At 45.1% G+C, this 23,029-nt stretch overlaps 3 protein-coding genes across 3 annotated transcripts; 2 read left to right on the top strand and 1 right to left on the bottom strand.

Moving 5' to 3' along the window:
• Window positions 1–231: 231 nt before the first annotated feature.
• Window positions 232–4,189, top strand: pex11b (peroxisomal biogenesis factor 11 beta). Its single transcript, XM_020653879.3, has 4 exons — window positions 232–594; window positions 1,216–1,331; window positions 1,413–1,614; window positions 1,793–4,189. Exons 1-4 carry the CDS (start codon window positions 539–541, stop codon window positions 2,199–2,201), a joined length of 783 nt encoding a protein of 260 aa, XP_020509535.1. The 5' UTR covers window positions 232–538; the 3' UTR covers window positions 2,202–4,189.
• Window positions 4,190–4,283: 94 nt separating this feature from the next.
• On the bottom strand, window positions 4,284–9,904 carry ilf2 (interleukin enhancer binding factor 2). The gene is made up of 14 exons (XM_020653878.3): window positions 9,753–9,904; window positions 9,284–9,343; window positions 8,628–8,670; window positions 8,273–8,377; window positions 8,067–8,144; window positions 7,734–7,836; window positions 6,809–6,874; window positions 6,562–6,678; window positions 6,130–6,208; window positions 5,959–6,046; window positions 5,689–5,865; window positions 5,444–5,534; window positions 4,578–4,745; window positions 4,284–4,430 (listed from the first exon to the last, which is right to left on the bottom strand). The coding sequence occupies exons 1-13, from the start codon at window positions 9,755–9,757 to the stop codon at window positions 4,594–4,596; spliced, it is 1,164 nt and encodes a 387-aa protein (XP_020509534.1). The 5' UTR covers window positions 9,758–9,904; the 3' UTR covers window positions 4,284–4,430; window positions 4,578–4,593.
• A 2,173-nt stretch (window positions 9,905–12,077) lies between these two features.
• Window positions 12,078–21,228, top strand: tmem200b (transmembrane protein 200B). The gene is made up of 2 exons (XM_020653889.3): window positions 12,078–12,812; window positions 17,175–21,228. Exon 2 carries the CDS (start codon window positions 17,219–17,221, stop codon window positions 18,437–18,439), a length of 1,221 nt encoding a protein of 406 aa, XP_020509545.1. The 5' UTR covers window positions 12,078–12,812; window positions 17,175–17,218; the 3' UTR covers window positions 18,440–21,228.
• The last annotated feature ends 1,801 nt before the right edge of the window (window positions 21,229–23,029 follow it).

Below are 23,029 nucleotides of genomic sequence, written 5' to 3'. Positions count from 1 at the left end.
TTGTATTATCGTTAATTACTTAGTGTGATTTTTGTTTTGTACTAATACACACAACGTACCAGTTGGTGGTAGACAGTATTTTGGCAAAGGCGGAATCTTTGCCATATATGAAGCAGAAGAAGAAGAACAATGTCGCTAAAAGGGCCATTGGGTTTTCTTTTAGTACCTCAGACAAACTAAGTTGATCATGAAGATATAATCTATCTAGTTTTTTGTATTTGTTTGTATAGAAAAGTAGAAAACATTAGATATTCGTCTGGACACTCCACACCAGTAGGTGGCGGAAATGCACAAATTCGTTGTTTGCCAACCGCCAATAAACCTCAAAGAAGAAGAAAAAGCAAGAAGAAGAAGAAGAAGAAGAGTGGTGCATGTGAGGACAGCGATGTTGTAAACAGATTTCTAATCTCCCTTTAGTCTTTAAAACTCCTCGAACTGCTGGTTTGTAAATCACTGGATATCACCGTCACCATAGTAACACGGCGCTACCTGCTAACTTAAAACTACAGGCCGAGAAGAAGAAGAAGAAGAAGTCAGTATGGACTCCTGGGTTCGCTTCAACGCCCAAAGTCAAGCCAAGGAGCGAGTTATCAGGTAATGTTTACACCTTTATGAACACTGACATGTTTAATGCAACAGCTGCAGTGTGAATGTTGAAGTTAACCACTGCTATCCTGACAGAAGAAGTCGATAACTTTCCTCTCTGTGTTCTGTTTGTTCTGTTTGTTGTTACCTGACAGGTAAACTGAAAACTGTTGGTAGTATTTTTTTAAATTTATTTTTTTTAATTAAAAGATAATCCCAATAAATAACTACAGCACACTACAAAAGGTTTAAATTAATTTGGTTTCTTATATTTTTTAAATAAATAATCTGCTTTTTCTTTTTTTTGTATTTTCCATTTGTTTGGATGTTGTGGACTTACTCTCTGTTGTTAACATTTTATATTCCTGAGTTCCTGCAAGCGTTTCCAATAAATACAACATCAGATTATTTATCCTCTGCTGCAAGCATGTGCTGAATCAGTTGAAATAAGCTATTGCTTTTGGCATCTCTTCAGGGGGTAATTGTAATATTTTAAGGCACGCCATATGCAGAGATGTCGATGGATCTGCAGTAAGGTGACATGTTAAACCCTGATTTGTTTTGTTATTTTCCAGTATGTCTCCTCTGCTTGGTCAGTCTTCTGATGGTGTGTGTGCTGTGCTCCCACAGGGCTGCTCAGTATGCGTGCACTCTGCTGGGATACACTCTGCAGAAAGGAGGCGCGGCGGCTGAGCTTCGTAAAACCATCGGTCAGCTGGAGGCGCACATGAGCCTGACCAGGAAGTGTGAGTGGAGTTTGAGATCCCAAGATTTAACGTCAAGAGCGGGCAGGCTTGTTACTGATGACGTGCGTTTGTGTCCCGCAGTGCTGCGTCTGGGAAACTCAGTGGAGGCTCTGGAGTCCGCCAAGAGGGCGATCCACCTCTCCGACAGCGTGCTGAGACTCTGCCTCACCATCAGCCACCTGAACAGAGCCATGTACTTCGCCTGTGATAACGTCCTGTGGGCGGGGAAGACGGGAATCATCTCCAAACTGGACATGAAGAAGTGGAGTGAGAGATCCTTCAGGTGAGGATTCTTTTGCACTGCAAATAACCAGTTACCTTAAAAAGCTCTGAAAATATAATAGCTTCGTTTTTATCCTTGACGGTTCAAAGTGTGTCCATTTAAAAAAAACTGTTCTAGTTATCTGAAAAGTCTTTACTAAAAGTGTTTATACTTGGCTTCCCTTGTTTGATCTGTGCAGGTATTACCTCTTCGCTCTGATCCTGAACCTGACTCGTGATCTGTACGAGCTCCGCCTCCTCATCGATTGTGAGGAGCGTCACAGAGCATCCAAACACCCTCCCTCTCCTCACCCTGGCTCCGCCTCCGCTGACCAGTTGTCCTCGCCCTCCTCCTCACCCGTCGCCCTCAACGCTCCGCCAGTCATGTTGGCAGGGCTCCGCAGACAGCTCCACCTGCTGGCGACGGTGCTGTACAGCAACCCGCCGCTGTTGCTGGACCTCCTGAAGAACAGCTGCGACATCTTTATCCCTCTGGACCGGCTCGGGATATACACCACAGGATCCGGGTTTGTGGGGCTCTGCGGACTCACCTCCTCAATCCTCAGCATCCTCACCCTCATCCACCCCTGGCTCAAACTGAAACCATGAACACAGACGCACGCAGGAGGAGGAGGAGGAGGAGGACGGCTGTGATCAGAGTCTTACACTGAACAAGAACAGCAGCTTCTGATGTACTCTGATCATATTTTGAAAAGCTGCAGGACTTTAAAGCCCCTGAAACAGTTGTATGTTTGAAAAAAAATCTGTCATCCTGCATCTCTCAGTCCTGCAGTAAAAAATCTTGACTGAACTTCACAGGAAGAAAAGGAAAGTCAGTCCTCTTTGTGAGCTACAGATCACAAAGAGGACTGACTGACTGATTAACTGAGTGTGTGCGAAAACGTCATAGGACACGTTAAGTCGACACAGAGTTTCCTGCAGCTACCTTTACTCACTCAGTGTCCCAGCACAGATCGAACTGCTAAATATGTTTTTTTTTTTTGTTTATCTTAGAAATCAAATGACAACCATATAAATCAGCGTAAGAACCTTTTCGCTGCCCTTAGACTAAATCGAAGTTCAGCTTTGCACCACTTGGGATCTAACATTACATCAACATTAGGAATTTCCACCTTGTCTGTGGTGCACTTTCTGCCACTTCCTGGCTAATGCTAATATTAGCTTGTAAGTGGTTGAATGCAGACAGCAGCATAAAGGGTTGTCTGATATGTTTTCCCTTAAATAATGGCTGAATGTCCCTCCATAAATTCACTGTGCATTATGAACAACCGAACAGCTGTGAAATGTTAACTATTTGTCAGAAGCTCAACATTAACACGACTTAAACTGGAACACAGATGGACAACATTTTCCTGCAGGACGGCAGCGAGGAATGGACGTTATGTGAATGTGGTTAATAGTCAGACCTGTTTCCATACTGAGGGGAGCAAAGGCGCTTGGTTTTAATTTCTGTGAGCCAATCACAGTTGGGTTTGTCAACTGTGAGGCAGCGACGTAAAACAGTGACAGAAAGGAATGTATTCCAATAAGGAGGCTGTCCTGCAAAACGCCACATGAAGAATCAGCCTGCTCACCTTCAAAACGAGAAGAAACCTTCAGCACAGGCTTTTACTTACACGGGCCTGAATCCCTCCTTTACACATGCGAGAAGTTTGCCCTGCTGACATGATGTCAAACAGGACAAGATGATGGATTAAGCAAGAGTCTGACGGTACGATGACAGTTCATGTTTGTGTAATTCGAGTACGAACAGACAGACATGCTGCTGAGCTAAAAACATCATGAAGCATCTTCGTCACGATCTCAAAGATTGAAACAGTCACAGCATATAAACATCATTATTCGAATACTGAATATTATCTTTTGAGTTTATACATCAGCTCACCTGGAGTTCATGTGTTTTACTGAAGCGCTTGCATGAGAAAGTCTGCTGTGTAAAGTTGGGGTTAAACTTCAGCGTTCACTCTGTGATGCCGCCCACTTTGGGAACTTTCAGTTTTGTGTAGGTCTGAAAAGTTGATCCAAAATGTCATTTTTTTCTTTGATTATTGTCAACTGTATTTTAAAAACCATACATGATGTGAAATAGGAGGAAACTTGGCCTCGTACACACAGATGATCCTGCGAGTCAGACAACAGTCTCATGAGAAATTACTGGATATTAACCACATTATGTTTCTATGTAATTAAGATTTTTATATTACATCGTCCACCCTGACAGACAACTGATACAGTTTTTATTTTGAAGTTTGTCACAAAGTTAGTCCTGATTTTCCGTCTGATTTGTGTTTAATCTTTTTTATTTTCTAGCCTCTACGTTACTGAATTGTCCAGAACGCCTCAAAGATAAACTCATTAAGCTTGTTAAGGAGAACTGCTGCTCTGCACCGACTTTAAAAGGCTGTCAATGTCTCGACTTCTGCAGCTTAACTACGAAATGTCTTTAAATGTTAGAGCAGAAATAATTTATGATCAGAGGAAACGTTTGATGAGCTGCAGTCTGAAATATCACCGTATGTATGTGTTACTGTTTTAACCAGACTTGTGAGTTATTAAATAAAAAAACTTTTAACACGTTCCAGACCATTCCTGTCTCAAACAGTTTAAAGTATGAACCTGTAAAATAAGATTCTGTGTGTGGATGTTCTGACACAAACAACGAAGACAGGCTAACTTAAAAAAAGTTTTAATTAGGACTTACAAAGAATAAGAAAAACAACATAAACTGACAAGAAATAATGAGGCCGGTGGTCTCTGTGTTTCTGCTGCTGGTTCAGACAGCACGGGCCCGGCTCCTTAAATAACCTCAAACAGTCTCTGTGGAAAAACAGCAGAACGGGGGGACTTCTCAATAACTTGAGTCAGAATCTGCAGGGTGAGCTGTTTGGATTAAAAGATGGAAAGCGATGACCTGTGTGATATTTGTGTGTTTGTGGTGATGGGGGTGTGTGCGGCCGCTCTGACCTGAGCTCGTCTCCCGTCACTCCTGGGTCTCCATGCTCTCGTCCTCTCCGTCTCCGCCCTCCTCCAGAGCCTCGTCCTCCTCCTCCTTCCTCTCTGGAGGTTTCTCGTACGCTTTTTCTGACGGAGTCACGATCACGCCGTCCCATTTGGACATCTCTGTCGCCAGGTCTGCAACAACAAACGCACGACGGTTATAAACAATGATTCACTGTAGAGTTCAAACACGAGGAAACTTGCGGCTACAAATGACTTCAAAACTTTTAGTTGTACATGTTGCATGGAGCACACGGATGGGGAATGGTGAGCGAAGTCGCTACGCCACTGATCCGCCATTGGACATAGTAACCGGAGGGGGGGGAGAGACTGCTCCGGTGTGTAACACGGAAGCCGACGAGGCAGAAATGTGTGTGTGCTTGTCTTAGTGTGTGTGTGCCTTAAGACCCCGCTGTGTGCTCACACTCCGCTGCTCATTCTTCCAGAACACTGTAGTGCAACGTGGATTCACAAACGGGGACACCAATGTGACGCCGTTTTAGATTTTATGACCTCAGAGTTTTGTTACAGCGCTGTGGCTGAACCGCAATCTCTAAAGGGCTTTTGTCATTTTTCTTTGTGCATGTCTTAAAAAGTCTAAAATCATAAAGTCTTGGGTGCAGGTTGTACTAGTGGTGAGATCATGCGTGATGTGACCAGAGGCTACAGTCCTCAAATCAAAGGGTCTGGGTTTGAATCTGACCCGTGGCTCCCTTACAGCATGTCATTCCCCGCCCTCTCTCTCCCAAAATAAATCAAATTAAAATGCGGAACATGTCTCCCTCCCTGTAAAAGTAAACCCATTCACAATCATTAAAGAGTTCAATTCTTACAGCTGGCGTCTCCCTCCAGGCCGAGGATCTTCCTGTAACCTCCATGAGAGAGGACCCTGACCAGAGTCTGAGCCGTGAAGCACACCATGTCCTGCACACACACCAACAGAAACATTTAAAGTGTTATCACACGGTCAACATCGTGAAACATTAGGAGGAGATTTCATGAATCAAGCAGCTGCTGTTTCCATGCTGTGGGCGTCCCCGAGGGTCCTGCAGTAAAAGGGGGGCGGGATCAGGCCTACCTGCTGCTCCAGAGTCATGACCGTGTGCACTCTGAAGTTCCCGCTCTCACAGGGGTCGGTGATTCCAACAGAGCCGGGAAGGAAGAGACCCGCCGCCAACATCTGCAGGCAGCGTCTGTACGCCACGTTCAGGGACAGAGGCTGCCGAGACGGGTTGTTCATCACCGCAAAGTGACCCTGAACACATCAGACAGATAAAACCGTTAAAGTCTGTGATGAACACACGGTCACAGGTCTTGAGAGTGAAGCTGCAGAGACTCGTGGTCTCACCAGCAGGTCCAGGATCCAGGGAGTGAGGGGTTCAAACCCGGGGAAACGCAGCCTCAGGTCCTTCAGCAGGCGGATCAGCACTTTGACCCTGAACATGAGCGACACAATCAGGTGAGTTTATTGTAACGATTAACATTCTGTATGAATGAACAGCAGCTCAGAGAGTCTTACGTTGACTGAGAGGCGTTCTCCTCAAACCAGCGGGCGTGACGGATGGCAGCGAGGGCGCTCTGCAGAACTTTAATGTCCACTGAAGAAACGACAGAACACAAATGAATCATCTCAGTCTGCATTAGACCTCGAGGACTGGAGTCTTTTGTTCACACAAAGTTCACTTGTCAAAGAAATGGTTGGTTTCAGTCAGGAGAAATCAAGTCTATCCTGTAAATGTGTCTCTGAGTCATGACTGTCTACAATGAGTGAGAAGCTCGAGTCCCGCTGGCTGTGTTGTTGTCAGAGCCGTGTTTACATGGACAGGACGGCCGATGTAGCTGTTTACATTTCTGACTTCATGGATGCAGGGTTTCCTCAGTTTCTATATTCTTCGTGTGTGTGTGTGTCTGCGTGTGTTGTAGATGAAATGTGATGTGTGTGCGCACTTACAGTGCAGCTCGGGGTCCAGCTTGCGCAGGTTTGGGGGGACGGTGGTGATGAGGATCTTGACTGTAGCGTCAGCTGAACTGATCTCAAAGCCCGTCTCATTGGTCAGCATGGACAGAACTGACCACAGCAACATACAAATACACACACCACATTAGAAACGTCACATTACACATTGATCATCTCCCGCTGTGACGTGCTTGGGGCGAGAAAGTGACACGGGGAGATTTGACTCCCTGACTTGAGTTACCTTCAGCAGGATCCTGTGTGCGAAGAGTGTCCACCACTTTGTTTCCCAGAGCAGCTACGGCCTCCACTGAGAAAGACAAAAAACATCATCATGTCATTAAACATGACACATTCAGATTTCATAACATTGGCTCTGATTAAATTCTGCATCAATTACATGACTTGGTTTTTGTAAACATCATCAACTGGAGTGTTTAAAGGAGCAGTATGTAACTCTGACCCCTAGTGTTTAAAACGGGTACTGCAGTCTAAATTCTAAACACTGTAGAGAGCTCTCTCCCCCCGCCCCCTCCTCTCTAGAGCCCATGCTCTCTCAGGTTGCCATGTGGTGGACACTGAAGCTTCAGTGTTTATCCAGCTCTACATCGGTCTGTAAACCTTTCTGTGTTCTAACCTCTCTCCATTTTTCAAAAGCATCTCCAATATTGATCCTAGTTTGAGCACGTTTCTGCTCGTGGAGCTTATTAGAAACATGCAGAGGCTTTTTAGGTCGGGTACAATCACTTCTATCTGAACCAGTTCTCTTGCCCGCTTCCATCGCTGCAACACCTGTTGGTTTGACCTGATAACTGCTCTCATCTGGCAAACCGAGGGGCGTCCAAAACGGCCATGTTGGGGTGCCTTAAAACCGCCTACCTTCTCTGGTCCAAACAAATCCAGAGCATTCAGGAGCAGAATCTAAAGTTAGAAGGAGGACATACTGGCTGCTGCATTGTTGTCAGAGAAGCCAGCACTTCAACAGAGCATGTTTCCTTAATGTCTGATCACATAGTAAGGTCACTTGTTCTCTACAGGGTGCTTGATTGACTCAAACACTCCCTTTCTTTTAGCTTTGTGTTTAAGTTGGTCATGACTGCCTTGACTGCCTTCCGAGAGTAAGTAAGAGTTGGGAACAGACAGTTTAAATGAGGCGACGTGTCACTCACGTGTCGGGAGGATCTTCAGGATCACGACCAGGTCGGCGACGTTGTGTCCCGTTGTCATGGTGCCCTTCTTGTAGGAGCCCACCTGACGCACCTCTTCTATTTGCTGTGAAGAGACAAAAAGTTTGAATATTATTAACTTGCTGATATTATTCACAGCATGATTGATTTCTATTGAATGAAAAATAACAGACAGCAGAGCAGATGTTTAGTCTGACCTCTAAAACGTGACCCCGATGACGATCTGAGAAACTGTTACACTCAGTACAGTTATTTAAATGTACCTATTCTTTATTTAATCACAGACATTCAGGGTGTGCAGAGAGAAGACCTCACCACTTCAAAGTTTCCAGGAGCGACAATCAGGTTGTCGATGACGTTGTTGATCTTTGTGACCAGAGACAAGATGGACGACTAAGAGCAGGAAACAAACAAACAAACAAACAAACAAACAAACAAACAAACAGGGATCCTGTCAGTGAACGGAGACGTGAACATCGAGACTGAATGTTGACCGTTCATTGTGTGTCGTCAGGACTGACCTGCTCGGCCGGCGTGGGGCTCAGGTCCTGGTTTCTCTTCAGCAGACACTCGCTGAACGCCGACTCATCGGGTGCTGGCTTCACTCTGGGGAACGCCATCTCACACTGTGATAAACGACAGTCTGATTTAGACCCGGTTCACTCATGAGGAGGACTAATGCGGTAGGGGGGGTTAGGGGAAGATCTTCTCCTCAACATGGATCCCACTACTCTGCTACTACTCAAGCTACACAGCTTGAGTTGCTCTAGTATATAAGAGTCTGCAGTCCAACCAGGTCACTCTTCAAAAGCAGCGACAGGCGAGACTTGATGACAAGATGAAGGAAGTGTCTGAATGTTGTTGTTTTTTACTCACCACATAAAAGTCGAACGGGATGTGAGGAACAAATGGACGATACCTGAAGAGGAATTAAAAAAAAAAAAAAAAAAAATAGAGACATCATTTATTGGGAATGAAAAGATGTGCATCCATTTTCACTAAAAACTATAACAACACATATGACACGTGACAGAACACCAGGGGAATCTCTGCTCCACAGAATTTGCACTAGAATCCGGTGGGATGTATAAATCAATCAATATTTATTTGTATCAATTCACAACAGGCTTAGGTTACCTGGGGAACTGGCACCCCTCTCTCTCTCTCCCCCTCTCTCTCTCTCCCCCTTCCTCTCTCCCCCTCCCTCCCTCCCTCTCTCTCGCTCCCTCTCTCTCTCTCTCTCTCTGTCTCTCCCTCTCTCTCTCCCTCCCTCCCTCTCTGTCTCTCCCCCTCTCTTTTACCTGCTTTTTGTAAAGTGTCTCGAGATAACACTTGTTATGAGTTGATGCTATACAAATACAAATTGATTGCTTGATTGACAACAAATCTTACCTCAAGAGAGGTAAACAAAAGAGCAGGTAAAACACCTCACTCTCAGTTATATGATCTACAAAGACCCAACATCGATCCACCATGAATCCATCATGGATCCGTGTTTTATGTTGAGGTGAATGAGTAAACAGTGAACTCACCCCTGCACCAGTCCTCCTCGGGACCCGAAGCGGCCTCCTCGGCCCCTGCCCCGGTCCCCTCTGCACACAGAAACCCAGAAACATGTCAGGACTGATCACACATATCTGACTTTGTTAGGAAGAAGGAATCTGTTTATTATCGGTGTGAATAACAATGTCAACAAGCTCAGCTGACATTCATCCATTCATTCATTTCTACGGCTTAATGTTAAATACTGATACCGGATAAAACACATTATTTAAATACATTTCATTTAAAACATCCTCGGCATGAGACAGGACACCTTTAATTCACAATAAATTAATGTAATAAATAATAAATCCGTCACCCCATCCCCCTAACAAAGCTCAGCGTTAGCTTCATGCTAACATCACTCGGGCTACATTATAAACACAGGATCATAAATGAATACACTGAATAAAATGACACGTCGTGATGTAATTCAAACACGTGTGATTGTAAAATTACCTCATTGCGTACGACGTTTTGATGAATTAAAGTGAAAACCAGAGAGAAGTGTTCACCGTCCACAGGCTCCCTCTGCGTATGCTACGACTTCCGGTTTGTTTCTTCTTCTTCTTCGTTGGTGCGTGGAGCAGCTTGATGTCGCGTTGCTGCCACCCTATGGAGAAAAGCGGCTCCTACAGTGTTTTCTTTTTCATTTCCTCACGCGTTGTCTGCCCTTCACAGTGAAAGTTGTTGAAAATAGAAACGTAGAACTTGTCCAGGTTTGATTTAACTGTTTGATATCCACAAATACAGATATTTAAAAACGTAACTTAGTTTGAACCCCTGGTGGAATCGGTTAAAATATGGTTCAACTAGTTAATCGCGAATGATTTTATTCGCAACAATTATTTCGAGAGTACAATTAAAACGAATAGATGACAAAAACAACGAAGTACATAAATTACAAGACCAGAAAAATGTCCATCCGAGCAGGTAACTACAGTTAGAAACATTTACACTCCTTTGATTTGTAATCATGCTTTTAAAATGACCCATGGTAACAACTGTATTCAGTTTTAATGTGTTCCAGGTGTGTGCAGTCACAAAATGGTAAACGACTCCTAAATCTGGTAGATGATTTAAAGTAAAGTGAATGTGACTTCAGTATCCAGCAGGTGGCGACAAAGAGCCACGTCTGTTTTCGCCAAGCTCTATTTGTATTCAAAGATGTGGATGTTAAAATGAGCAGCTAAAATGTTTGAAACCATCAAACAGCAACATGTTCAGTCGCGACTACAGCCAGCGATAAGGAGACTGAGGGCGTGTTTTAGGGATTATTTGATTTTATTATGAATTTTTGAGGCAGTATTAACTGATTTACACATCAGCTATAAATAATCTTATTCCTGGGTGATGTCACGGCCCTAATTATGAAACGATGAATCACTCTTAGGCTTGACAAAACAAAAACACACAAGTTATTAAAAAGATAAAGCCAGTGCAGTCTTTACCAATAAATAAATTAGCTACTGATACCCAAACATGTTTTTTGTACCAGGCTGTAAACATGTTTATGTCTCTTTTAAAGTTGTACATTTTAAAGGGTGTTGAAAATGAAACATGTTTGCTTCAGCATCTTTTTCACTTCTCACCACTGCACTGTTGTCTCATGCAGGCATCTACATATTCCCTTTTTGTTTGATATTCTATTGTTTGATAATTAATGTTACACTTTGTTCACAGAGATCACAGTCAATTTAAGTCAAATTTCTTGGTGTGAGCACATGGCCGATAAAGCTGTAAGTGATGTAAGAACTCAGCGGGAAATATTCAGGGAAATTGACCCCAAGCAACCGGGGAGAGGATGAGGTTTATATCCTGTCACTGTTGCGCGACAATAGACTGACAGCAGGTGATCAGTGTGATCTCCACACATGTAATGAAACAGTTTTGGTAAATGGTAAATGGACTTGAGCTTGTATGTTTCTTTTCCAGTCTTCTGACTACTCAAAGAGCTTTTACACCGCAGGTCACACCTACACATTCACACACTGATGGCAGAGGCTGCTGAGTAAAGTGTTCATCAGAAGTAACTAATCACATTCATACACATTCATACCCTGCCAGCAAAGCAGCGGGAGCAACTTGGGGGTTAAGTGTCTTCCCTATAAGGACACATCGGACATGTGGCTGCAGGAGCTGGGGATCATGCTGCGTTCCCTTTGATCTCGGAAGTCGGAAATTCCCAGTTGCCGGTTTGATACGTCAGTAACGCCCCCCCCCCCCCGAAGTCGGAATTCCAACTTGGAGAATCTTCAATAGCCCGAGTTCAAATCCAATATGGCTGCGACGTGCATCGACAGGGAGGTTTAAGCGGTAACTGTTGAGTTTATTAGCAGCTTAGTCGTCTTTCTGTCCCCAAGTGGACACTACAGGAACTGCAGGTATGAAAAAGAAAAGTGGATTGGCTTCATTGTCAACACTAGAGGTTTATTTCTTGGTCAGGTCCCGAGACTGCTTATAAGAAGCGGACAGAGACACTAAGGCGATTCAGCAGTTTGACTCCTTGGCCATATCCGGATGAAAGTTTGGATATGCATCACCATGTATCGATCCAAATGGAAAAGTAAGCCATCGTAACATCTTTAAGAAGACGTGGAACTGATTGTGATCATAAGCTCGTCAGGAAGCTGTTCACTTAGGGAATGAATCACATGAGAAGTAGGAGCATTTTTATCATAGACTCTACACAATTAGACGGAGTTGCCCCCTAGAGGACATTGGAAAGAATGCAGTTAAGACACTTGAAACCATGATGCTGCCTCCTAAGTGGGTAATTCACTGAAGGGTTGCCGCCGTCCCCTGCCTCCCCCTACTTTTATAAAAAGCAAGCAACAACAAGCTGAACAGTGGGAGGGGGGAGTTGACCGTGTTGTGCGGAGAGGCCGCAGACACACTGTGGAGAGGCTGGACTCTTCCTGCTATACGCGTGAGAGAGGAGAGAGGAGGTTTCTATCAGACGGAGCGGAGGAGCTGCAGAGCTCTGCGTGGTACCAACAGAGGTTTCAACAGCTGGATTGTGATGGAGACTCTTCATCGCCAATAATCGGGAGCTTCTGCGTCCTCAAACTATGAACAAGTAGCAACAGGAGGCGAGACAAATCCCGGCAAGTTTCCAGAAGTGATCAGCTGCTGGATTTACTGAGAGATCAAAAACCTGGAGGATTCTCTCTCTCTCTCTCTGTCTGGATCTTGGTCTTTCTCCTCTAGTCAAGGTCCCTCTCTCTCTCTCTCTTCTGCTCCTGGCCCGGGTCTCTCTGTCTCTCTCTCTCTCTCTCTCTCTCTCTGGTCCGGGTCAGCTCTGCAGCTGGATGAGCTGAATAAACGCGTTATTCCGGTACCCGGTGCCGGTTCTGTGTTGTCTCGGCGCACCGTGAGGCTGCTGCTGTGTTGCCGTATAGAGGAATGCAGCAGCTCGGTCGGTCAGACTCGGTCCTGTCTGTCTGGAGCCTCCACACAGCAGACACTGCTCTAGGGGAGATAGTCCGGCACGGCTCGGCACGGCTTTCCATCTCTAAGGTAAACGCTTTATTCCTGTTGATTGCAGTATTCTTTAATAACCTTTAATTAAGACGCTTTTAGAGCTTTTTTTTGTATTATTGAAAATGATCTCGACTGTTGCATTTTTCATCACAGAGAATCAGATGAATTGTTGATATGTTTTATCTCTGCCCCCCTCACCGGGCGGTCAGGTAATCATAACAGTCTGTTCACACCATGAAGCACAACTTGTGGCTTCCCGGCGGTGAACTGGCTGCAGCCCAGCAGAAGGGCATGATGATGATGATAATGATGATGAGGATGAAGGGGCTCAAACACACTCACTGTATACATCTGCGTCCTGTTTCATGCAGGATAACGCAGTTTAAACTCGATCAAAGAAGTGATTCCTGTGTGGTTAACTGAGTCCTGCAGCTGCGAGGAGGCTCTCGGCTCCTGCAGCAGGAGGTGGAAGTTGTGTGTCAGAGCTGGTGGTGGATGCAGTCTGCTGTGAATCAGCTTCTCTCCACTGAACATGTTAGTGTTGCTGCAGTCATAACCCAAAAGGAAAAGAGCAGAACACTGACACACTGCTGTGTGAATAATGCAGCGTCTCTGCACAACTGTAACTGAGGATGTGTGAGTAAGACGGACTGCAGGTATGAGACTTCACATAAAACAAGAAAACACATTTAGATATCTGAGCTGCGTATAAATAATAAAGAGTCAAACATTTACGATGCTGTTAAAATCTACAGTTGGTTGGAGGTATTTTCTTTTGTTAACAGATGAATAATTCAGTCTGTAAAATGTCTGAATGTGAGATTGTGAATCATGAGCTCTCACAGATCAAGGTGACATCTTCACCTTGGATCTTTTTCATCATTTAAAAACCCAAAGACGTTCGACTGACCATCATGAAGACACGGAACTCTAACAAATCATCGTTTTTAAATCCAAATTGTTATTCATTGAAGTTGTTTGTTACCACCGAAGTGTTTCAGACATCATGAAGAATTTAAAAGCTCAAACTGACTTGAATTAAATCAAACACGACTCTTGCTTTTAATAAGAACTGGATGTAACCACCATGACGTCACCGATTGGTTTGTGGACTCTGGTTTGGAAGCCTTTGGGTTTTTGTGTTTTGGTCGTCTCCATGGAGATCAGAAGATACCATACTCTGACGTGAGGATTGACAGGTGGTAGTGATTTGTCAACCGCTCCCTGACTTGATGAGCAGATGGAGTTTGCCATGTTGTCACGGAGACGGCTGTGTTATGATTTCCCCGGTAAAAGCTAGGAGGTTTGACCTTTAGTCGGGGTCATTTTGTAAAGCGTACATAACTTGGGGGGCGGTTCACCGGGACTTTCAGGGACCCTGACATTTCTTTGTTTCACCCTGACTGTATTTGTGTTTAATGGATATGGGCTGATAAGATGAAGGCTAGTTTAAAAGTTCTTGGACGTTTCATGCTTGTTGAGTAATCTTACTTGGTGAAAACCTCCAACTCGGACTTTACAGGTGTCTGACTGATGTATTATAATAATAATAAAAAGAAACAGAATCAGGTTTAATGCTGCACACATGGTGAATTCTGGGTGATTGGGACATACGGTTGAATAGTTATTTTATGCCAAATAAAGGTTTATGTAGTTTAGTCCGTTGTTATGATACGAGAAGACCATTTTCACACCGCTGTCGGTCACCACTCGTATTATAAGTAGTCTACTAATGGAGAATAATGTCTGATAAAAAGTTGAAAATGCCGCTGGCGTTGTCAGTCCTTGGTCTTTTAGTGTAAAAAGGAAAGAAGAGGCGGAGGAGACAAATAAGGAGAAACCGCACTAATGGGTGAAAGCATGGATACTACAGCGTGCTCAAGGGGCTTTACTGAACCTGAGAGGAGAGCTGGAGAGAAATGAAACCTCCCAACAGCCAATCAGAGAGATTCCTTTCACAACCTCTGATGCCGATTCAACATGTCGAATAGGCCATAAAAAAGGCAGACGGGTATTGACGGCGCCTGACACAACGCAAAAACTAGGGCAACGATCGCTTTCCGATGGTCCAACTAGGACCAGTGGCCGACAATCTCCTTGGTGTGTCAGGGCCTTTAAGGTCATAAAATTGTCAAAGATGGGGCGTAGATGGCCTAGCGGTTAGGTCATACCACATGTATCGAGGAATGGGCCTCCAAGCAGGGTGGGTGGGTGGGTGGGGGGGGGCTGGGCTCAAATCCGACCTGCAGGTCCTTTCCAGCGTGTCGTTCCCCTCTCTCTCTATCTTCTCTATCCACTTTTCCTCTCTGAAATAAAGACAGAAAGACCTGAAACAACCTCAAACCCCCCCTAAACCCCTTCTAAATTGTTCAAACCCCTGATGTACCTGCATAATCAAATGTACGGTACAGCTTGCTCTCAGTGCTGGAGTGCAAACTTGATTTTCAAAGTAGATTTCCCAACACTGGAAACTCTGCAGGGGAGATGTGTGCGAGCACAGAGGACGATGTTAAGTGGAAGAAGTGTATTTATTTATTTATATAGCGTTTATTTGTGTAGCGACAAGTATGTAGCATGCAAACCGATACCACACACTGCAGCGGTTACAGCAATGCCAGCTCCAGATGGGATTGCTGTAACACATGAGAAGTAAACACACAAAGAAGAGGGGAAACCTCATCATGAAAAGATTGAACTATTATAACAAAAGAGTAAGAACTAGACACTTTGATGCTAACAAGGTGTTCTTTCTAAGTGTTATACTTTTTCAAAAATGCTTAATAAATAAATCTGTTGGTGTCGGTTCGGATGGAGGTGGGTTTTTTTCTTTCTGTCTCCTGTGAGTAAAAGTTTGAGAACATCTTTGAGCCGATGTTGTAGCTAAGGCATCTTTGATTCTGAATGTGAACATAAACATTTATATAAGGTGGAGGGAGGAATGACTTCTCAGAGAGTGTCAGACGATAAGTGGAGTGAAATCACTTAACGGACCGAGCGGCTCTCAGTCATTACAGTCAGAGTGTTTGAAGCACTTTTTTTCCATCTCTGCTTTGTTTATGAGTGTGTGAGAGCTCCGGGAGAACGGCACATGTGTGAGTGTTTCACTACTTTTGTTTTGTACCTCGTTGGATTTACAAGCTCCACACAGACACGGAGGTTTGGAACAGATTCAGGGGTGATTAACGGTGAAAAAGGAGTCCGCGTGGTAAACAAGCGCCGACTAATGGGGGGACCAGAGTGAGTTAAAACAGGGATAAATACGTCTGGATTCCAGGCGTCCATGTGTGAAGTGTTACTCTGTCACGGTGACAGATAGGATGCATTTCAGGAAGAAACTATTTAGTTGTACGAACAGCAAACTCAGATTGTTACAGACACTCTGAAGCTCTGATGTTTTAAAAACAATAAGATCTCTCTCCTCATCCTGATTCTGTCACAAAGTTAAGAGCAGAGTGCAATTCCAGTCTATAATAAATGCATGTTACGGTATGAAAATGCCAACACATCTAGTCTTGTAATGTAGCTTTAACTTAGGGTGCTTTCACACCTGCACAAACCTCCTGAAATATTTACTGAAAGTTTCTGTGTGAGCTGCATGTGTGAACACTTAAAGCCATATTTTTCCCTCAGACTTTCCACATGAAGTTGGGATGGGCTGATGTGTGAAAGTTTACAGCGAGCGAGTGGGCGAGAGTAATGACGTTTATATCCTGCGACTAGTGAGCGGACTTAAGGTGCTTTAAAGTCTTTTCTGCTCACCAGTTTGTCCTTTTGAACTCTTATTGTATTTCTAAGTTTGACAAGGAGCCTCCGATGGCGCAAAAATCGCAATTTTGCATCATCGGAAGCTGTTGCGGTTAGCGGGGTGAAACTACAACGCTAGTTCCTCATATTTTCGACCACTGAAGCTACAGACCTGTCACAGATCAGTGGGTGGGAACTCACTCCCAGAATCAAAACTTAACGTCCGCCATATTGCTTGGAAGCTATGCTAACAGGCTCTATGGAGAAAGCTGATAATGGAGAAAAATTATAAATATAGCGGCGAGACGACTGCTGCCGACAGTCCGGTCTTGTGTCTTGGCCGCCGGGGCCAAATTCAACATGCAGAAAAAATGAAGTTGTATGCAGGCTGTCTCAGGTAAAACTTATATATCGGCATATCGGCTGGAGCAATGCGTAACAGCACAGGATGTGGACCTTAACCTGCAAGGAGGGCTGAAGACTTGCTGTGTTAGCACTGCGATAAGCCACACTCAAACCAATTTGATTGATTGCCCACAGACAACTGGGAAAACTTCACACTATGGGGGACAATTTCAGGAGTGCATGTGTGAAAACAGCTGTTGATATTCTGTTTAGGCTGCATTAACCTTTGATGTTTTCTCCGCCCTACAGTCCTCTGACCGGCTGCAACCAGGAGATCTGGACTGACCGCTGCCATGAAGACCCAGAAGGCTGAAGGTGTTACAGCTTCACCGTCCTGCAAACGGAAGCGTCGCTTCACCTTACGGGGCAGGAAGAAGAAGGCGCGGGGGGTCCGTGGAAAGCTCCGTATGCGCTCGATGCCTGGAGCCTTCCTGGTGCTGGGGATCATTGTGGTGGTGGTGGGGACGGCTCTGGCTGTGGCGGGATACTGGCCCTACCGTGTATTGAGGTCATCCCTCCTGGGGTCTGGTATCTCTGAATCGCAGAGTTCTGGCTTGACTATGGGAGCGAAAGGCCTCATCTCCACGCCAAGCCTCATCCACAGCGAGAGGATGAAGCTGCTGGGCCCGGTCATCATGGGCGTGGGGCTCTTCATCCTCATATGTGCTAACACGGTCCTGTACGAGAACCGGGACAGAGAGACCCAGATGCTGTTGGCTCAGATGCGGAGTGTGATCTGCTCGGTGTCGGCGGTGGTGCCCTCGGCTGACCTGACAGATATCGCTGCGGCTAACTCGATGGCCAAACACTACCAGTGGGTGAGCAGTTTACCCGCAGCCCACCTCAACATCCTGTGTCTGCAGCAGATGACCTCCTCCGAGCCCCTGCTGCAGACCAGAACCCACATAGACCAAGAGGACGGCGTGGAGGGCGTCTACCAGCAGGCTGTCCTCCACCACCAGGAGTCCGAGACCACGCCCTCCCTCCACTCCTCCCACTCTGACTCCTGTAATTCCAGTCAGACTGACTTTAACACGCAGGGTGGAGCTGGGCAGGAGGACAGCAACAGCTTCCACGCGCAGCCCCCCACCTACGTCAAACTCAACAACTGCCTCCTGTCGGCCAGCTCCATGTCCACACTGGGGGTGGAGGAGGTGGAGGTCCCTGCTGCCCACCCGAGGCGCTGTCACAGTATGAGCTACAGGACTAAACCTTACTTCCTCCAGACGAGAGTGCGTCAAACTGAAGGACGGCAAACACCACAGCGGGAGGAGGAGGAGGGTGGAGTCACGAGGAGAGAGGCGGGGTCACAGGTTTGCGTGAACATCCCCCCGCAGGTCGTGGAAGCCACAGAGGAGCATACGCACAGCAGCTGGCCTCGGTTAGACCTGGGCAGCGGGAGGCGGTACCTGAAGCTGGAGAACAAAGAGGACTCGGTGGAGAAACTGCTGGACCAGATGGAGCACCAGTGCTCCCAGTGGGATAAAAGTTTTGGATCAGGGCCTTTCCAATGATGAGGCGACTTAAGGATACAAACACGAGGAGGATTTTAAGACATTTTATCCTGGATTCTAAGATTTAACCACAGACAGAGACGGACACAAGTTCCGGATCATTCGTACTTTTTCACACAAAGATCTTCCAAAACGTTCTGAACCTTGAGTGGAACATTTATACCTGGGTGTTCCGGCGCTCTCTTTGCTGGATTTGGTAAAAGTTTTATATAATGAAGGAGAGTAGATATATGCAGACCCTACACTGTCACAGATCAGTCCAGTGTGGTCGCAGCAATGCGATAAATCAACGAGTGTGTGGATGCAAAAATGAGTTTGTAGTTTCCAGGACATGGTGTGAACGGCACCATGATGGAGGAGGAATCGAGGTGTGCAGGAGGACGGGGGATAGTTTTCACTGTGCAATCTTTTCTGAACCAAACTACCTGGACTCCGGAGCCCGAGAGGTGCTGACAGCTCCAAACGAAATGCAACTAGTATATACAAAATGGGTCTTACTCCTCAGCCGAGGTCCCGTACTCCAAATGCAATGCATGGCAGTGATGTACAGTGTGTTACATCTTAATACTTATGCAGAGTAATGTCAGTGTTGGTTTTATGTGTACAAGAATTGATGATAAGGAGCATTCTGGTTACTTACAGCCGAGGTCTTATTTTCCAGGTTTGGCCGTTATTTCTGCAGCGCTGAATCATGATCACCTGTTCTGAGATCTGGGAACACAACAACACTTCAACTGTTTCTGGATTTTATTGATGGAAAGTTTGGGGGATAATTAGGCTTACTCTCTTATCATGATCCTCCACACAACATACGTTATCCTGTACTGCAGACGCTGTATGTTTATTCATTAAGAATACTTCTTCACTCACATCTGAGTGCTTATCTATTCCAGTTTATTTCTCTTCAGAGTCCAAAAAAAACAAAAACATATGTGAATAATAAATGAATAAAACATTAGCTTGCTGTTAGCTGTGTGAGAATGCAGAAATGGGAATCAAATGTTGTTTGTAGCCACAGCTGAACAGTAAGCACAAAATGGCAGAGACTCCAATGCCATGTTAAGGGGCTGCGTTCTTTGGAGTTTGCATTAGAAGGCTGATTACATCACAGCGGCGAGGCCAAGGCTGTCCTGTTTCAAAGGCTCCTTCAAATGTTGCTGACAAACGGTCCCAACATAACCCAAGATTTATCGTGCACCATTTCTTTTGTAAACCTTCATATATCATCAAAGAGTCGCATTACATTTATGAATGGCATGAAGAATGCAATTATAGACTAAAGCATTGACCTAGCGTTTTTTTTTTGAGCACCACCAACTTTTTTTCAATTGCATCCCCTCCTGCAGCTACATGTATGATGTGCCCTTGGGCACTTAACCCCAAGTTGCTCCCGCTGCTTCGCCGTTGGCGTATAAGTGTGTATGAATGGGATCAGTTAATACTCACATCAGCCTCTGCAATCAGTGTGTGAATGTGTAGGTGTGACCTGCGTCATAAAAGCGATTTGAGTAGTCAGAAGACTAGAAGGAATAACACAAGCTCAAGTCCATTTACCATTTACCATATCAACTCAATTGAATCACTACAAATACTAATGTTAAAAAAAACAGAAGAGACTTTGAAACGTCAAATTATCTCTAAAATTATGTCAGCTTGTTCCGGTGCAGCTGTTCAGGATGCAAGGCGACAGGACTGGTGATGCAAAAAGGATCCTCTGTAGACCGGACCGTCTCATTACATTTACTATGGGGGGGGATGGGTGGTCCTTGGATGGATGCTCCCCCTGACAGCAATATTCCACCTCCCTCACTAGCTGGCCCTCGTTAAAGAGATGATGCATGAGCCTGGATCAGGTCTGAGTCAGTGACTGCAGCTAAGTTTCTCAGTAGTTCAAGTTTTTCTTTTGAGCTGTAAAAATAAATCTTCCCTGATTTTTCCTTTTTTACCATCCCTCCCTCTAGGGTTAGGTTTAAAGCGTGAAAGGTGCCTGCAGTCATTGCAGCTTTCAGCTTCTGGTCTCCAGAAGAAGAAACATTTCACTGTGTTTTGGTTGACTGGATATTCAGACGTGCATATACCAGCAAGAGAACACGGCTGACACAAAGCAGCAGAGCACAGCAGAGGCGGCAGTGCATCCTGGGACATGTAGGAAGTGCTTGCATGGCTCCATGATCCAGATGAAAAATGTTTTTCCGTATAGTTGTACTGCAAAAGGAAAAATACATTTGAAGCTTTGACATATTGTAAGAAATGTGCATGTTAGTCCATGCTTCCATATTTGGTCTAATGGAAGTAGTGTCAAGCCTATAAGCATGATTTGTGCTCTCTGTTTAAGTTATAATTGCTGCCCAGTACTTTCCTTCCCTCCATTTCCTTCTGCTCCTCTGGGGCCGATTCTCCAAAGGAACCTTTTCCATTTCCTCCTGGGGGATCCTGAGGTGTTCCCAGGTCAGGTGTTATGAGCCCTTTTCAGATAACCGTTTCAAGGGGCGATATTTTGTCCCTGTAACGTTCTGCTGTCAATCTTAATTTCTTAGTGGTGTAATGGGGGGGACAAAGTCATCCTCCCCTCCATTTAGTCTTCGGAGGTAGTACAGGGGTGATATGAGATCATTGGAGCCAGCGGGGCAGCACAACGGTGTGTGTGTCTGACTGTGTGTGTGTGTGTGTGTGTGTGTGTGTGTGTGTGTGTGTGTGCGTGTGTGTGTGTGTGTGTGTAAGTATGATTTCAGTCAGACTAACATGTTTACATGTGTTCTAAAAGTCCAGTTTCAGTCGTACAAACACAATACTTCAGCTTTTTCCAACATCATGTAAACGTGCTGACTGTGAAGGAGCAGCGGCTCTAGTCTGAGCTCCTCACCCAATCTCTAATGGTGCTTTCACAAATACAAAGAAAATCAGTCTACCAATCATTATTTGTATAGCGCCAATTGTTTTATCTCAAGACGCTTTACAAAAAGAGCATTTGGGATAAGATAAGAGGAAGGATTTCTTCTTTGTGTTCCTCCTCTGTTGTTACTGTTGTCCACACTCCCTTGCCGCTGAGGTGGAGGTCGAAGCAGGCGGTCGAAATCAAGAGATCTTCCTGCAGTTTATGGGATAAGATGCATGTGTGAATGCAAACAGCCACATTTTGAAGTCTGACTTTCCTTGGAATTATTCCTGCCAACCCCACTACCCTGGGAAGGGGTGGTAACGATAATATCCTGCAACCGGCGCACGACCATACGCACGTATTGAAACTGCTTCATTAGTTTTCTTTTCACCAGTATGTTCTTCTCCGCTCTTTTGTCGATACAGTGATGATGTTGAACTACATCTGACACTGATATACTTTGATTTAAAGGCAAAAACTGGCGTTATAGCGTCAGGCTCATGTTGCATGATTAAGCGACTGAGACTGTTCCTGTCGACAGGGAAAGTCTCCCGCTGTAAGGTGCATGTGTGAACAATATAAAAGTCAAGCTACTCAGGAGGATTTCAGGGGCAGCCTTGTCTGAAAATTTTCATGAAATGTTCAGGAAGGCATACAGTATGTGAGAAAACAGATTTAGTCCTAGCACGGCCAAACAGTGAAGGAAACTCCTTTTTTCCATTTGTATTCACAGTCTCATTTCATCAGTTACTCCATACTTGAACAATAAGCAAATATTCCAGCGTGTGCATGTGCTGACTCGTGCCGAGTCTTCAGGTAAAGAGTTACTAATTTGACTTTCTTTTAATGATGTGTCGTGTTCCCAGGTCTCAGCTATAAACTCGGTGATTCCAGTTTAATTGGAATCCAAAGAATGAAGGCCAAACCTGTGAAAATAAAAAAACGGAGACTCTCTGTTTGTTTTCCTCCTTGCTCGCTGTGAAAGCAGGACGCCTCCTCCTGCTGGTCTCCTGTTGATCGTCTCCTCTCAGATTGCTCTCAGTATTTATGAGGAGGGTCTCTCCGCCTCCGCACACACACACACACCTCCTCCTCTCTGCGATCAAACAGATTGTGCAGATTCAGTGAGCTGATCAGTGCTTCTGCATGGAATCTGAATCAGCGACCCCCCCCCCCCCCCCCCCCCTCCCTGTGTGAAACTACAGTCCTACTCTGGTTTTCTCCGTCTGTGCTGTCTGTTCTGTGTGACACTGTGTGTTTAAATGTATACCAAGCAATAGAGAGGTCTGACAGGACAATCATGGCTCTGCAGACCAACAAATGAAACAACATTTTAAAGCCTGTGTTGCAAATATAAGGCAAGAAAAGCAGCTCCTCGCATGTTGTCTCATTATTCCAGCTGTCAGGTTTAATGGCACAGTTTTATATTTATGTATGCAGCAAAAAGGGTTAATGGCTCCTGGTTGTATAAGTTTGCAGCATATAATCATGTGTGCACGCCTGCTGCCGACGAGCCCATCCCTCACACCTACAGAGGCTTCACATTTCATCCGTATTTCTCAGGCTGAATCGTCCATCTGGGATCTGGATTTTACACTTTATCACATGATGAATGATGGGATTCCTTCCTCTCCTGCTCCTCAGTTTGAAATGTAGAAGTGGTCCCGAGTGAGGATCAGGCCTAGGAGTGGCAGGGGGGAATTCCCCGGCTG

Source organism: Labrus bergylta, chromosome 19 (assembly GCF_963930695.1).
Source record: "Labrus bergylta chromosome 19, fLabBer1.1, whole genome shotgun sequence".
NCBI classification, from domain to species: Eukaryota; Metazoa; Chordata; class Actinopteri; order Labriformes; family Labridae; genus Labrus; species Labrus bergylta.
The sequence above is the reverse complement of the archived record's forward strand: the minus strand, read 5'-3'. Positions and strand labels throughout refer to the sequence as shown.

What these genes read in the sequence shown, in the direction of transcription:
- pex11b (XM_020653879.3), top strand. Translation starts at nt 539, where the DNA reads ATGGACTCCTGGGTTCGCTTCAACGCCCAAAGTCAAGCCAAGGAGCGA. An exon ending in GCCAAGGAGCGAGTTATCAG is followed by an intron (nt 595 to 1,215) that starts GTAATGTTTACA and finishes GTGCTCCCACAG; the next exon opens with GGCTGCTCAGTATGCGTGCA. An exon ending in CATGAGCCTGACCAGGAAGT is followed by an intron (nt 1,332 to 1,412) that starts GTGAGTGGAGTT and finishes TGTGTCCCGCAG; the next exon opens with TGCTGCGTCTGGGAAACTCA.
- ilf2 (XM_020653878.3), bottom strand. An exon ending in CACACAGGATCCTGCTGAAG is followed by an intron (nt 6,679 to 6,808) that starts GTAACTCAAGTC and finishes TGCTGTGGTCAG; the next exon opens with TTCTGTCCATGCTGACCAAT. An exon ending in CCTGGAGGGAGACGCCAGCT is followed by an intron (nt 4,746 to 5,443) that starts GTAAGAATTGAA and finishes TTGTTGTTGCAG; the next exon opens with ACCTGGCGACAGAGATGTCC.
- tmem200b (XM_020653889.3), top strand. Translation starts at nt 17,219, where the DNA reads ATGAAGACCCAGAAGGCTGAAGGTGTTACAGCTTCACCGTCCTGCAAA.